Genomic DNA, 13459 nt, shown 5'->3' with positions numbered 1-13459 from the left:
TTATCAATTGGGGAACAGATCTTATTCTCGTAAATTTGATTTAATTCTCTATATACTTTAGAAATGATATCTGTTATCAGATAAACTTGCCAGCCTAGTTTTTCCCCCAGTTTCCTGCTTCTCTTACAGTTCTATGCACATTTGTTTGCACAAAATCTTTTTAATTTTAGGTAATCAAAATGATTCATTTTAGCTCTGGCAAAACTCTCTGTCTCTTGTTTGGTTATGAACAGATCCATAGATCTGATAGGTAACTTCCATGTTCCACTGATTTTTTTTTTATGCTATCACTCTTTCTGTTTAAATCATGTACCCATTTTGAGCTTATTCTAGTCTATGGTATAAGATATTGGTCTGTGCATGGTTTCTGCCAGTCTACTTTACAGTTTTCCCCCAATTTTTGTCAGATAGTGAGTTCTCGACCCCATAGCTGGAATTTTTGGGTTAATCAAACGCTAGGTTACTATGCACATTTGCTTCTGTGTATTGTGTATCTAATCTGTTCCATTGATCAACTTTAGAGGGAATTTTAAAAATTGTGTGTTTTGGACACGTTGAGTTTTGAACATTCAGTTTAAGATATCTAAAAGGACCTAGACTCACAAGAGAAACTAGAGGCGGATGTGTATAGATGTGGAAATCATCTTCATAAAATTAAGAACAACTCCATGGGAGCTCTTGAAGATCACCAATATAGAGAGGAAAGAGAAGAGTGCTTAGAACAGAACCTTGAGGTACTGCCACATATATGTGTTTATATATATGTATGTATATTTTTTACATAATTAATTTTCATTTGCTTATCTAGACAGCCGTAAGCAGTAAGTAACATATTATTATCCTATTTTATGAATGAGGAAACTAAGGAACCAAAAGGTTGTTCAGGCTGTATACCTAGCCTAGCAAGTGTTCTCAAACTTATCAAAGATTAAGAAATAGTTAAATAGTTAAAAACAACTTTTCATAAAAATTGAGAAGGTAATAGTCTCAAAACTTGTACCACACTTTTTGGTGCAGTTGCTTTCTATGAGAGTAGTAGTCAGCTTAGGCCGTTCCATAATAATAGCAGCTCACATCATAAATATAAAATATTTTTATAAATTATATATTATATAATACATATTATATAAAATTATAAAAAACAAAAATATGAATAAAATAAACATATAAAAATAGCACTTTGAGGTTTACAAAGTGCTTTACATGTATCATCTCACCTTTGGGGTAGATATTATTATTATCCCTGTTTTACATATAAGGAAGTGAAATCTAGTTCTGTTTTTTATTATTATTAAAGTTATTTTCTGTGGGCAGAAAATTCTACAGACATCAAATACAACCATGTATGGAAGATGAAATAAGATTTACCTGCTTAGAAGAAGTATTAGAATAAAATACAACGGACTTGATGCTTGTGTGGAGAAATGTTAACAGACATAATATTCAGTTTCTGTTTAAATTGTTACTAGTGGTATTTTTTTTTTTAAATGAATTTCAGATGTAGCACTGGCTGCTGTCCTGGTGCCTGTTCTGGTCATGGTTCTCACTACCCTTATCCTCATCTTAGTTTGTGGTTGGCATTGGAGAAACAGGTAATGTAACTCATGTATTTGATTCACAGATATCAGTACATACAGACACTGGTCATTTAACTCAGAATTTCTGACTCCCAAATGTAGCACTCTTCCCATTGCATTATAAAGATTTGTTCTAGCCATAAAACACCAAGGAAGAAACAAATTTATTCAGTGGTAAAAGACAGCTTGTATGTTTCCTCATAAAACTAACATTTTATTATACCTTCATTAAATTACTGGTTAGTCACGTCACACACCATTTAGCCTAGTGTATTATTTACATGATTTCTTGGTTTGAAACCATGAATGTTATACTTTAAATAAATACAGACTTAATAAGGAAAGTACTATTAGGAATAGAAAGTTTAAATCTGCCTAGAATTTGTATATTGGAAGGAACTGTCATTCAGCAGAACTTAAATTGTTCTTTGAATGTCATATTGAAGAAGTAACATCATTTCTGTTTCCTCATTTTGTAAAAATATAATAATACAATCTTTCATCCTACTCTTTGCAAAGAGAGTTTGGAGGCACATTATGTAATATTAAATAAAAAACTAAGAGCAGGAAAATGTTTAAAGATGTCTCCAAGCCTCTAGATTAAGATGTTCCACAAAAAGGTAAATTAAGACCATGTAGATCCTTTTTAAAAATTATTTATTTTTAGTTTTCAACATCTACTTCCTTAAGATTTTGAGTTTTAAATTTTCTCCACCTCCCTTTCTTCCTCCCTCCCCAAATGGCATATAGGCTGTACTTATACATTCATATTAAGCATATTTTCACATTAGTCATGATGTATAGAAGAATTAGAACTAACAGGAGGAACTACAATAAAGAAGAAATGAACAAAAAAAAAGGAAAAAGATCAAATGTTGTGTTTCGATCTGCATTCAGACTCCATAGTTCTTTTTCTGGATGTGGACAGCATTTTCCATGATGAGTCCTTTAGAGTTGTATTGGATTCTTGCATTGCTGAGAGGAAATGAGTCTGTCAAAGTTAGTCATCGTACAGCATGGCTGTTACTGTGTACAACGTTCTGGTTCAGCTCACTTCACTCAGCATCAGTCCATACGAGTCTTTCTAGGTTTTTCTGAAGTCTACTTGCTCACCATTTCTTATGAAACAATAGTATTCTATTACATTCATATACCACAACTTGTTCAGCCATTCCCCAATTGATGGGCATCCCCTCAATGTCCAACCTTTACCAAAGACCATGTAATTCCTAATCAAAACACATTAGGCTGAGTGACACTATTTTCTGGAGCATTGGGCAATAGAAGAAAACATTTGTCAAATTGAACCAGGCAAAGAAAAATCAGAGGTGAAAGACAGGCACTAATATTATTTTCCTGCTACGTGTTTTATGACCTAAAAAATAAAGACACTTCTTATTCTCACTCCATCTCCCAGGAAACAGAACAAAATCAAAGGCTAACCCTCTTCTCCTCTGTCCCCTCCCTGAACTGTGTACAAGGTGGCAGGACAGGGAGCTGTTTTTATTTACTCCCTCATTTTCTTGGCCTCTAATTTGCTAATTAATTTGCTAATTAATCCTTTTTTAGGTTAATAGCTCTAGAAAGGGAAAGTGGGATTTCGGGAGAGGAGAGCAAGAGGGGGGGCACACTGCATTTTTCTCTGAAAGCTTGTTGTGTTTTAATATTTCTTGAGATTTCAAAATGCAGTTTAGCTGTCATCACAGCAGAAAGCACACCCAGGCAGTATTTCAAGTGGAATTTTGTAGGCTTAATAATTAACTTTTTGTGTTTGTGCTTTAGTTGTAGAAGTGTCTTAGGGATATATTTAATCTGTGAGTTAATTTATGTTTGTTTTTGTGTGTGTGTGTGTGTGTGTGTGTCTGTGTGTGTGTGTGTCTCTTTCCAGAAAGAAAAAAACAGAAGGAACATATGACTTACCTTATTGGGACCGTGCAGGTAAATAATTAAATACTTTATTTGCAGCTCTCACATAATTAGTATAAAATATACATATGCTCTGATCCTTGGCTAAGGAACAAACCTTTGATCCTTACCTTGTATTCTATAAATGGCATACCAAAAACAAACAGCTTATCACCAGCTTAGTTTGTAGGACTCTGTCATGGTTGGTGGTACTTCTCGCTTTACTTTTCCATTTTACTCTCCTCTTTCTACTTCTCCCCTAAGTAATATGTAGAGAAGTAGAATGAAAATAAAGTCCTGTAGTACTGTTTCTGTTCTTTTTCATCTTAAGAATTTGATCTGGTATTCCTTCTTAGAGGGCTGAACCCTCTGGAAGAAATTTGATTGCTCTAATCTCTGACCTCTCTCCAAAATATGCAAAATGAAGGATTTACATCTTGGCAAAACAATATAGCTTTTTTGTACTTAACTCTTCTGTGATTCATCTGCCAAAGCAAATTACAGTAGTTTACCTTCATTTTCCATTATCCATTGTATTCTTAGAAGGAAACAGCAATCATGTTTAAGAACACTGTTTGTGTGAGAAAATCAGTTCTAAGATCCAATAGCCATTGTTAAATGGATGATGGTTGAAAACAGTAGCTCTCAAATGTTTTCGTTTCAGGACCTCTTTATATTCTTTAAAATTATTGCGGAATCCCCAAAGATATTTTATATCTGTTGATATTTGTTGTATTAGAAATTAAAACATCTTAGTGTTTTTATGAAAATACTTTGATCTCGCAGATCTCGCAGACCCCCCCAAAACCTCTAGGCAACCCTTGGGGACCGCAGACCACACTTTGACAACCAGCGATCTAAATAATGTTTAGAATACAACTTACTTACAAGTTGGGAATTGCCTAAGAAGAACATTGGTATAGTTATTGAAGAATTTTTGATTGTCCTTTGTGAAGAAAAGATTACAAAGAAGTCACAATAATTCTGATTGATTGGTCCTTACTGTCACACCTAATTAAATGCCTTAATTTTTCCCTGATTAACTCCTTGTTGCAGTTCCTACAGCATCTATTCCAAATCTTTTCTTCTCTCCTCAGTCTACCTACGTCATCAGTTTTCTCCTTTCCTCTCACAGTAGATTTCACACTTCATACTTTGCCTAAAAAATAGAGCCTATTTATCATAAGTTTACTCCTTTCCCCAATTCTATACCTTAAATCCCCCCATCATCCTCCATTCTCTCTGTCTGTTCCAGTCAAGTCCCTTCTTCCTGGAAAAGGCCAGTTCCTCTAATTGTGTTCCTTAAGACTGGCCCGCCTAATTATCCAGTCTCTCTTAACTACTTCCTCCTGCCTACCAACATGCCCAGATTTCCTCACCCTTTCCTCAAGCTATTGTTCTACATCTCTCCTCCCATTCACAACTAAACCCCTAGAAAAAGTTACCTATACTTACATCTTCATTTCTTCCCTTTTATCTTCATTTCTTTCCATTCATTTCTCAGTCCCTTGCAATCTGACTTCCAGCCCCATCATTTGGCTGAAACTCCTGTCTCCTATGTGACAGACAATGACCTTGTTGACCACCCACTTCCTCCTCCGGAATAGGCTCTTCTACCCACCTCCCCCTTTTTTTTGGTGAGTCTGATCTCTCTTAGTTCATCTTCTTCCTCTCTGGATATCCTGTGCTCTTATGTGTATGTGTAACCTAGGGCTGTCCTGGGCTTTTTCTCGACATTGTCTCTTGTGATTTCTTCAGTTCCCTTAGGTGTAATTATTATCTCTATGAAGGTAACAATCTCAGTTCCCTCCTTCTACCTTTTCCTATAGCCTGTACCCCAGTTTAGTCCCTTATCATCTTTCACCTAGACTGTCACACTAGTCTCCTATTTGGTCTGTTTTATTTATTTATATAAAATATTTATCTTCTTCTTCAGTCTGTCCTACAAGCTGTGAAAGTGATATTCCAAAAACAGAGGTCTGACCATATCATTTCCCTGTTCCAGAAGCTCTCTCTTTCTAGTATCAAATACAAACTCCTCTATTGAAAGCCCTTCACAATCTGAGTTCAATTCAACTTTCCAGACTTACCCCACTTTCCCCTCACATCCAAGTTGTTCTACTTGTTGTTCCCTTTGCCTGCCATCCCCTCTCTCACCTCCTGCATTTGCATAGACTGCCATTTCCCTTTTATAAACCTTTCATTACCCATCTGTAGTGCCTCATATGCCCTTGAAAACCATTATTATGGACTTTGTCTGAAGAGTTTGCTTATGGTAATATTTAAGCCATTTGTATTAGAGAAAGACATTTTTTGTGTAATATTCCTTCTTGCTTGAAACCCCGATGAAGGTTGGTGGAAAGGAATGAAGCAGCTTTTCCCAGCCAAATCACTGGAACATGAGGAAACTCCTGTTCGTTATAGCAGCAGTGAAGTTGGCCACTTGAGACCAAGAGAAGTAACATCTGTGTTACAGACTGAAACTGCAGGTAACCACTTGGAAGGATGTATGGGCATACCCGGTATAACATTTTACAATAAAATGATTAGTACTTTATAACAAGATCCAACTGTAATACTGTAAATCCTGCTAAGTGCTCACATTTAGCATTACAGTAAATTCTATGACACTAGCTTTTCTCCTCTAGTTTTACCCAAGATCATATTTTCCAGGAACTAGTGTTTGTTGGAGGATTACTGTAGTTTTGGAGCACACTCTATAGTATATCATTAATTGTATAGTAATGGTAATTAGGCCATTTTTGTTTAAATTTCTTCTGGTCAAAGTTAGAGCATAATAAATTTTCAATCTTTGAAGTAAAGATACCTGATTTTTTTCATGTTCCTTTTATTCAAGGGGCTTGAGTTGAAGAAGGTGAGACAAAGGGGTATTACCTTTGTCTGTGAAATAAATGACCTTAAGTTACCTGTGTGACTTAGGCATTTCATCCATTAAATAGTACCCACTTAAGAGTATGGAGATAGCTTAGACTCTGAATTTGGAGTCTGAGAACCTGGTTTCAAATCCCATCTCTGTTACTTTGTGTACCTCTGTTCCTCTGTGACCTTGGATAATTCACTTAACATCTCTGTGCTTCAATTTATTCATTTATAAAAAAAGGGCGTTGGACTGTATGACCTCCAGGATTTCTTCTGTCTTTTTCTCCCAAAGTATTTATGTTTATTAACTACCAGGATGTACAGCCATTTGAAATGTTAAGTATTCCAAAAAAGAAAGAAAAACAAATTATGTGCTTGTTGATGGAAGTTGATCTTGTTCCAGTATAGCATCATAGAATTATAGAAGTGCAGAATTGAGAAGGGACCAAAGCAGCCTCATTTTACAGATTAGGAAATTGAGGCTCAAGAGAAGTGATGTGAACATGTCCAAGAAGAAATTGCTAGTTATTATATCTATAACCTTTACACTACAACAACTTTAGAGGTCATCTGGACCAGTCTCTTTATTGTGCAGGACAGAAACCTGCAGTATCGCCAAAGCCCATCTTAAGAATGCTTAATACAAACGTTTTCAAGTACTTTGAGTTTTTAGAGGACATTACATTACCATAGTCTTATTACATATCTCCCAGAATCTTTCTCCCAAAGTGGATGATGCTGTTTTGGAAAGGTTTCACTGTTTTGAAGATGGCAGCAGGAAAGACTGTAGATCAGTGTTTTCAGTGGCAGTTCTGTGACAGCACAGATAATTTTCTTTCTGGGTAATAGCTGTATGAATAAATCTTCTTTTCTGCTTTATGTTGTCACACAGAGTATGCTCAACCTTTGGTGGGAGGAATTGTTGGTACACTTCATCAGAGATCAACCTTTAAACCAGAGGAAGGAAAAGAAGCAGGTTATGCCGACCTCGATCCTTATAATTCTCCGGTGCAAGAAGTTTATCATGCATATGCAGAACCACTGCCCATTACTGGCCCAGAATATGCCACACCAATAGTCATGGATATGTCAGGCCACCCCAGCGCCTCAGGCGGGGCACCCTCTACATCCACCTTCAAGGCTACAGGGAACAAAGCACCTCCTTTAGTGGGAACTCACAATAAACTCTCTCGGACTGACAGCTGCCCTCTGACACGTGCAGAGTATGACACTCCAAAAGGAGGGAAACCAGGACTAAGTGCCCCCGATGAAATGATGTACCAGGTACCCCAGGGCACACCCCACACAGCTGGAAGCAAAGGGGAAGTGTCTGGGGCAGGGAGGGAAGGAGAAGGGGATGTTTTTAAGGAAATCCTTTGAAGGTGGTGCCACTTCTTCCAGAGCATCATTTTTAAAGCACATTGAATTTTTTTGTACTAGTCATGGTGATATATGAAAAAGTCTATCAGTACCTATCACTGAAATAATTGAGGGAAAATACTATAACTGAGGTACAGGAAACTACTAATCTGGCCATTTTGCTTTGAAGATATACACCACACAATTGTCGATGCTTCCCTGTTTGTGATTTAATATCCTTTTTTGTTACTACTGTAAAATGCAATATTCTTTAAGTCATAAGAGAGCGCCTCAGATGCACTTCAAAGAATTTGAAAATCACTGAGATGAAATATTTATTACTGATGCTGCAGGTACATTAATGAACTTAAAAGTAATGGCTCTGTAAGCCTTACTAGCAATAATTGCTAATGGTACTGTTCCAGTAAATGGCTTGAAGTTCTTAAGATATACATGCAAAGGTGGAAACTGTCCTGATTTATCTCCTCTCTGGTTCCCATGTTATCATTTATGTTTTTAAAGTTTAGAATCCTGTAATATCTCTGAATTGTTTTTAGCAACTGTCTTGTAGATCTAAATCTTCAGTGAGATAAGAAATCTACAGCTTTAAAAGCCTTTCATTGTAGATGACATAATTTATGCTCCTTGCTGATTTCTTCCAAAGCACGCCCTCAGCCTTCTCTTAATTTGGCCAAAAGCCATGGCTGTCAGTATTCTTAGGGACTTTGTTCTGACCATCCTCAGTGGGTTTTGCTTGGGCAGCCTAATGAAAGGAGATTCTCTGTGGCTCAACAACCACTTTGCAGCTGAGAAAAGTTATGCAGCAGGTTTTTTCCCCCACTCATGTGTGCAATGGCATCAAAGGGTTTATAAATGAACCTGTGTGACTTGTCAGGAGAAGGTTGTGAAGGAAAAGTTAATGGGACCCCAGTTGATGTTTGTCATCAGAATGAAATACAACAGCACAAACCACAACTCAGAATTAATACATTTTAATTGTATAAAAATGTGTATTTTTTTGGCAAGTCTTAGTCAACTCTCCTATATAATTTTTAAAAATTTGATCAATGATTCTAAACTTGATTTTTTAAATGGTAGAATATGACATTCTAAAGTAGGTAACAAATGCAACATTTTTTTCAGTCCCTTTCTTGTCCTGCTGCATTGTGAAGGGAAGATTAATGATACCTTATCATGGGAGACATGGGGTATCCCAAAGGTCTGAGTACAGTTTTAAGCTATTTACTATCTTAAAATAGTTTAGAACTGCAACTCAGACCTTTGAGACAGCTAAGTCAATGTGTATAACAGTTGATATAGAACTGTGTGTCACATCTAATCCAATGAAATTTTATCTGAATTGATATTTATTGAGAGTATTTACCCCCATCGTAGCTTATTTTCCTTGAAGCCAAGGCTTACACTGGGGAAAATCGGAAGTCATTTTTATGTTTTATTTCTGACCTAGATGAGGATAAAACTTTTGAAAGTTTTTAGTCTTTTGACCAGCTGAATGGCTTGGTAGAAGTAGAAAAGGTACCATCTCTCTCTGTCTCTCTCGTGTGAGCCCAGTTCTGTGATTCAGCTTTTGGATTTAAAAGATGTTGGTTTTCCCTTGTCTGAGTCATCATGTTCTTATCACACCAGTGTAAATTGACTAGTGAAGTTGCACAGTATTTTATTTTATTTTTTGTTTTGTACAATTCCAGATCTTTAAGCGATAGTATTGTGGATACTACAGATTTTGTTTTTAAGGCAGCATGGCATAGTGGATAGTGAGTAGCGATTCCTTGAAATCAGGAAGGCCTGGATTTTAGTCCTGCCTCTGACATTAGCCATGTGACCTGGATAAGTCACTTAACATTTTTGTTAAGTTACAGTTCTCTGGCTGCAGCCTGTGCTAACACTTTAAGGTACAAAAGAATTTCCATCTCATTAGACCCAGAGAGTTTCCTTATCACAAGTTCCTTGCTTATATAGATGAAATCATAGGTCCAGACCAAAAAAAAGGATGTTGTATTTCACTTGTTCTGTAATTAAAAGTTTACTTTACTGCGTTAGCTTTACTTAATTTCATTTTTAAGTTATTATTATGACAAAAAAAAAACCAAGAGGCAAAATTTATTTATTTTTAACTTGAGGTACCAAAATACAGCTTGGGCATGTTTAGAGTAGAAAGTAGAGATGTTAGCAAACATAAATATGAATATGGCTAAACATAACTGAATTAAGTCAGCCCTTTTCAGGCAGAAAAGATGAATGTGTCACTACTTAGTCCTTTCTGTCATGCATAAGGAGGAGAGATTGAGTTCTGGGACTGTGCACATATTAAAACCTTTTAGGGATACATTTTGAACTGTTAAACTTGTTAGTGATTTTCTTGTTTTTTTTCCCTCATTGTAATGAGATATACACCTGGGTTTTGTTTTGTTTTGTTTTGTTTTTTTATTTTATTTTCTTTAAAAGCTTACAGGGAAACAAATGAACTGTTTTTTATATGATATAGATTTTAAGACTTGACTTTCATATTGAAGATTTTTTAACAATTTGATTCATGTTTGCCAGTTTGATGTCCTCAAAATAACTATCCGATGATTATCTAATGTCTCTTTATTTTGTGGTAAAACACTTTTTGCATTGCGTTTTGATTATTTCAAGAGCTGGATTGGTTTGATCCAAAACTTTTTTGGGGGGAGGGGGGGAGGGGATATAAATTTTCTGTTAGGATTATCTTAGATAATCCATTTAGGTAATTTCATAATGAATTTTCCCGACTTTGTATGTGTGGTGTTGTATCTACATCTACATCTGGCTCTGAGACAATCAAACGGCAACCATTTTTAGCCAGACAACCTTTTGGACTTCTTAATCAAGACGTTTGGATTTCTTGTTCAATATGTTTATTTATAAGTTTTAAATACTTAATGTTGTTTTGTTTGAATTTGTCACATTTCTGTGGAGACCAAGACTGTGTGAATATGATAATATATAACCACATTGACTTAGCTGTGACTTGATTTTTTGAGAACCAGCACAGTGAAAGCCACAATTTTGTGAATTCTACTATTTAGTGCTATAAATCCACATAGATCCTATTCTTTTATGGAGGGTCTAATCCAGTTAAGTCCACATTTCACAATTTGCACTTTTCATTTAAAAATGGGTTAATTAACTGATGAAGAAAATCTTCAAGTAAAGGATTTGTTACAGAAGTGAAAACTCCAACATCAGGATGTGTTAGTGTTTTGGTTTTTCTGATAGAGGTGAATGAACTCATTTGATTAAGAATTAAGCCCCACAGTCTTTCCTGACCACCCAAGATATCTGGAAACGAAGAATTATCTAGAAGGGAAGGGAGATGGGACATTCTGTAAATGGGTCACTATTAGATAAAATTGAGAGAATTTGTGAGATAGTGAATTAATTCACTGAAACAATGCCTAAAACCACACCAAACTAGATAGTTCTGCCCTTGTCTTTAGTCTGGCTTTAACATGAAGTCCTAAACTGCATCAGTCTAAGAATTGGATATCACTGTTTAGGTGGCATAATTTTTAGGTCAGCTTTGGAACCATTTCCTATTAATTTTTATTTGTGCCAAGTTACATTTTCTCTTTTGACACTGGGAAAAGTGGAAGCAAAATATTCATTGAAATATTTTTTGGGGAATGAGAATGGTTTGAGGATCAGTGATAATTCTCCCAGAATGTACTTTTCTTACCTCAGCATGGACTTGTAGTCACTCTGTATTTGTATATGTTGCTAGAATTTAGATTGTATAAATAGAATTCTATGTGTTGATGTTGTTTTTAATAAATTATGTACATACTATGCTCAAGTTATTTGTGAAGAAAATGGTGAATTTTTCATAATATTGAGAAAACTGTGTCCTGATGCATCAAAAGTCTCTTGTTGTTCAGTTGTGTCTGACTCTTCATGACCCCATCTGGGGTTTTCTCGGCAAATATACTGGAGTGGTTTGCCATTTCCTTCTCCAGCTCATTTTACAGATGAGGAAACTGAGGCAAACAGGGTTAAGTGACTTGCCCAGGGCCACACAGCTAGTAAGTGTCTGAGGCCAGATTTGAACTTGGGAAGATGAATCTTCCTGACTCCAGGCGTGGCACTCTATCCACTTCGCCACCTAATTGCTCAGGCACCAAAAATCAGGAAGGGTTTTTTGTGCTTTTTACATGCTTTGCACAAATTAAGGGATTTCATGGAAAAAGACAGATGCTTATCTAACTTTTGAAATAAAGAATTAAACTTTGACATTTAAAACAAAATTTTCTAAGTCAATCAGTGTCAGTCTCAAATTTTCCAAGTCAATCTCACAAAACTTGATTTAGATTTGAGATAACATCAGGTCCAACCTCCTAACTGTGAATTGACTTGCTATTTCCTCATTTATTTGTAGAAATAAATCAAAGAGATTTCAAGCTTGTTAAGTGCTGGGAGAGGCTGGTACTACCTTTACGTGTACTTTTGTTCTCTTTTTTTGGGAGGAGGGAGGCAATCGGGGTTAAGTGACTTGCCCAGGGTCACACAGCTAGTGAGCATTACGTGTCTGAGGCCAGATTTGAGCTCAGGTCTTCCTGACTCCAGGGCTAGTTCTCTATCCAATGTCCCACCTAGCTGCCCCCCGACCTTGTTAACTTTTGTTCTTAAATTAAAATTTATCCTTTCCCTTCAGTTGAGTAATATTGTCATTGGGTGAGCAAATAAGAGTCGACCCATTTTGTACTTTTCTCCATTTTTCCCATTCTTTTAATCGTTAAATCTTCTTTAAATCTTTTTTTCCTCTGAATTCTAGTGTGTAGTCAGAGATAGTAACAAGGTTGTTAAGCGTTGCCTATTGAAGTGGTATGTGTATATATGAAATATATTTACATTACTCATTGCTACTGTTAAATGTTTGAATAGGTGAAATACTTTTTTCTTCATGGGGCTTCTGGTCATCATTATGATTTAATCTTAGAATCCTTTTTCTACATCAAACAGTCCAAAGACAGTGTTCTCCAAACTGTTCTTCATGCTGCAGGTCTCCTCCTCCAGGCCCCATGATTTGTTATGTAATTCCTGATTTCACCCTCTGGAGTAGAACTTAGAGGTTTACACCATAAACAGCTTGTCAAAAGAGCAGCACAGCATTAGTTTCCTTGTTACCAAAATCATTGTCAAAGTTGGAAGCTCAACATAAAGCTGTCAAAGTGGAGAACGTTATATCTTCATTTTTCTTTTGTATTGTTTCATCTTGATCCTCAATGCCCTAAAGGAAGGATGATGTATAAGTAAGTTTCCTCTACAGATTTATGATCTAATCTAGTAAATTTACTCATACACCTGTTTCACAATGCAAAATGAAAAGAAACTGAACACACTGATATCCTAGAGGACAGGGTTCAACCTTAGGATGAGGATAAATGTATTTCACACTACTTTTTCTTAATTTAAATAAATTTTTATTAAGCAGCTACTATGTACAAATCACTGTGGGGAGACAGATTAAGAAGATGTGGTCCTTGCCTCAAAAAGCTTACAATCTAGTAAAAGGGATGACATTTACATAAAATAGAAATACAAGGCTAACAGAAAGGTCTTAAACACAGCGGGGGTGCTGTGGAGGTGGAGGTAACTTAAGGGTGGAGGATTTGGGAGTAATCATGGAGAAAGAGGCATATGAGAATTTAAGTAGACAGAACAGATGCTGTGGGAAGGACATTTTAGGGCAGAACATA

At 36.0% G+C, this 13459-nt stretch overlaps 2 protein-coding genes across 3 annotated transcripts in view; one reads left to right on the top strand and one right to left on the bottom strand.

The window, feature by feature from the left end:
- DCBLD2 (discoidin, CUB and LCCL domain containing 2) overlaps window positions 1–11563 on the top strand; it is a 109081-nt gene extending 97518 nt beyond the window's left edge. The window contains exons 13-16 of the mRNA XM_027866404.1: window positions 1499–1592; window positions 3466–3515; window positions 5834–5971; window positions 7255–11563. Coding sequence (XP_027722205.1) covers window positions 1499–1592; window positions 3466–3515; window positions 5834–5971; window positions 7255–7742 — 770 coding nt within the window. The 3' untranslated portion in view covers window positions 7743–11563. The remainder of the gene's footprint in view (window positions 1–1498; window positions 1593–3465; window positions 3516–5833; window positions 5972–7254) is intronic.
- Window positions 11564–12351: 788 nt separating this feature from the next.
- The window catches only part of ST3GAL6 (ST3 beta-galactoside alpha-2,3-sialyltransferase 6), an 88372-nt gene continuing 87264 nt past the window's right edge, over window positions 12352–13459 (bottom strand). Inside the window, exon 11 of one of the 2 annotated variants that reach the window (XM_027867825.1) lies at window positions 12352–12990. In XM_027867825.1, coding sequence (XP_027723626.1) covers window positions 12913–12990 — 78 coding nt within the window. In that variant the 3' untranslated portion in view covers window positions 12352–12912. The remainder of the gene's footprint in view (window positions 12991–13459) is intronic. The other variant, XM_027867789.1, reaches the window with a different exon arrangement.

Source organism: Vombatus ursinus, unplaced genomic scaffold (assembly GCF_900497805.2).
Source record: "Vombatus ursinus unplaced genomic scaffold, bare-nosed wombat genome assembly UNPS02001419.1, whole genome shotgun sequence".
Taxonomy (NCBI): domain Eukaryota; kingdom Metazoa; phylum Chordata; class Mammalia; order Diprotodontia; family Vombatidae; genus Vombatus; species Vombatus ursinus.
Note: the sequence above shows the minus strand (reverse complement) of the source record. Positions and strands in the feature narration are given on the sequence as shown.